This window comes from Sapajus apella, unplaced genomic scaffold (assembly GCF_009761245.1).
Source record: "Sapajus apella isolate SASKATOON/1434 unplaced genomic scaffold, GSC_monkey_1.0 scaffold10, whole genome shotgun sequence".
Taxonomy (NCBI): domain Eukaryota; kingdom Metazoa; phylum Chordata; class Mammalia; order Primates; family Cebidae; genus Sapajus; species Sapajus apella.
Window position 1 is genome coordinate 120,962 of NW_022436950.1, and position 2,551 is coordinate 123,512.

At 57.6% G+C, this 2,551-nt stretch overlaps 1 protein-coding gene across 7 annotated transcripts in view; it reads left to right on the forward strand.

Annotated features, from left to right (window-relative positions):
- The window catches only part of ANKMY1 (ankyrin repeat and MYND domain containing 1), an 82,543-nt gene that overhangs the window by 68,717 nt on the left and 11,275 nt on the right, over positions 1–2,551 (forward strand). For all 7 annotated transcript variants that reach the window (XM_032277707.1, XM_032277703.1, XM_032277701.1 and 4 more), the window contains 2 exons: positions 601–714; positions 1,038–1,203. In XM_032277707.1, the coding sequence (XP_032133598.1) occupies positions 601–714; positions 1,038–1,203 (280 nt within the window). The remainder of the gene's footprint in view (positions 1–600; positions 715–1,037; positions 1,204–2,551) is intronic.

The following is a 2,551-nucleotide window of genomic DNA, read 5'->3' on the forward strand; positions in this document are numbered from 1 at the left end:
CATGCATGCACATATCCACACTCACCCACCAGCCCCACACATGCACACACACACATCCACACACACACCTACGTGCATGCAGGGACATTCACACCACCCACCCATGAACACACATGCACACACCCATGCATGCACACATGCTGGTCCCCTGCCCCCCACACACCCACATACAGGCACACCTATGCACCCACTGTCCTGTTGAGCACCCTCATGGCGTGTTGGGATCTGACGAAGTACAGGAGCTGCCTGGTGTCTGCCTTTGTGTCACTCACTGCCTGAGGGGAACAGGAGTGTAATGGAGTTCACAGACTCCAGCTGGTTCAATGGTGCTGGGAGGCGGTGCCAGGGAGGGCTCCCCCGAGGCATGGCCTAGCCTTGACTTCACGGTGACATCATTAGGGCGAGACTCAGCCCCAGCTCCTTGTCTGAGGTCAGCCCCGTCTCCAACCACCCTCCCCGTTTTTTCTCGTGGGGACTCCTATACACCTGCAGGGTTGGCCTCGGGGGGCATGCAGGTGACTGTGGCCCTCTCAGGTGGGGCTTCCGCTGCTCCCAGTGGCCAGGAGTCCTTGCTGTTTGACCTGGTTCTGTTCCCCACAGATTGACCGACTCATTAGTCATGGGGCTGACATCCTGAAGCCTGTGACACTCAGGCAGGGGGAGAAGGTGGCAGTGGGTACAGCCGTGGACTATGGCTACTTCAAATTCTTCCAGGTAGGTGGTGAGCCCCCCACGATGAAGAAGGGGGAGGGTGGGTCACGTGCGGGGCCCCTGGCTGGGGCGTTAGCTTGTCTGGGGCAAGCTGGGCTTCAATTTCCTAGTGCCTTCCCGAGAGCAGCCCTTGGCAGCAGAGGCAAAACCCCCATGTGCTGAGCTCATGCCGGGTGCAGCTGTGTGTGCTCCCAGCTGTGTGTGTCTGTCTGGGTTCGTCCTCAGTAACACATCACAACAGCCGAGAGGGGCCCTCGATCACCCAGAGTCACCCCCACAGCAGGGTGGGCCCGGGACCCTATGGTGACCCTGGTGCCATGCTGCAGGACCGGAAGATTGCCCACTCCCCCTTCCACACACTGATGCCAGCGGAGCGTGAGACGTTTGTGGCACGGAAGCGGCTCCTGGAGTACATGGGCTTGCAGCTGAGGCAGGCGGTCTTTGCCAAGGAGAGCCAGTGGGACCCCACGTGGCTGTACCTGTGCAAGAGAGGTGGGCAGTGGGCCCTGCTCTGCTCCGTTCTGCAGGGTGGGGTTCCGGCCTTGTGCCTGGGGCTGTGATCCTGGGAGATCTGGACCCCTCGGGCTCTGCAGGGGCCGGGCTCCGACCCCCAAGCAGCTCGGGCAGGAGAGATGAGAAGAGGTGTCTGGACTGGGGAGAGGTCCCTGGGAAGGGGAGTTGGTGGCCTAGGCCCAGGGCCCAGGAGAGGACCAGGCACTGCTGTGGGAGCCCTGTCAGAAGCGCCAACCCGTCCAGCACAGTGAACCAGGGGCCGAGGCCTGGGGGTGGAGCTCCTCTGCATGGTCACATGCCTACAGGGGCATCCCGCACACCCCACGTATCCCCAGCTCCCCACATGCAGCCACCCCACATAGGCACCATCCGCCTACTGACGTCCACTCCCCCATGTACCCACAGCCACATACCCAACCCCACCCGCAAACCCCCGCCCCACATGCCCACCCCCCCACCCACCTACTCACCACCATGTACCCACCCCCACCCACCTACTCACCTCCTCACCTTTCCTCCCCAACTGCCTACTCACCCTCATCTCCACATACCCCCCCACACACCCACTCCTGCCCACCTAGTTACCCCCACCCCCGCATACTCCCTCCTGCTCCCCTCCTCACATTTACCTACTCATGTCTACCTGGCACACACAGACCCACTCAGTTGTCCACAGACACTGACACCCACACCCATCCTGTCCTCACATAAGAGCCTGTCACGTGCTAACATGTGTGCAGACACAGAAGCTGCTGATCCTGCCCCCACACTGAGTCTTCAGCATGTATATGAAAACTTTCTAAATGTATTTTAAAGTAATTTATATATCTAGGAAGTGTAATGGAGTTTCAGGTAGGATAAAACGGAGATTTGTAAAACAGACACATCCGAGTTAAAATACTGAAAGTCAAAGACAAGGAGAAAACATTGAAAGCAGCAAAAGAAAAATAACTCAACTTACAAGGGACTCCCAGTAAGATTAGCGCTTAGCCGGCATCTCATCAGAAGAAATTGGTTGGGGGGTGGTCAGGATGGCTGCTGAGAACATTTCATGTGCGCTTCCTCCACTTGGCAGAAGCAGAGCAGCGTATAGACGGTCACACTCCAAGTACATTTTCCAAGAGAGAATGTTGGAACTAACAGAGAAGTGAACCATGACCTGTGCCTCTTAATCCCTGGTTTAGTTGAGTTCCTTTTAACCTCTGATGACCGCCTTTGTTAGTAAAAGGTCACTTGTGCCAATTAATGCTCACCAGGGGATTCCAACAGGGACCAGACCTTGAGGGTTAGCGGGGAGAAATGTGCAGGCTGGTGGGCACTGTCCCGG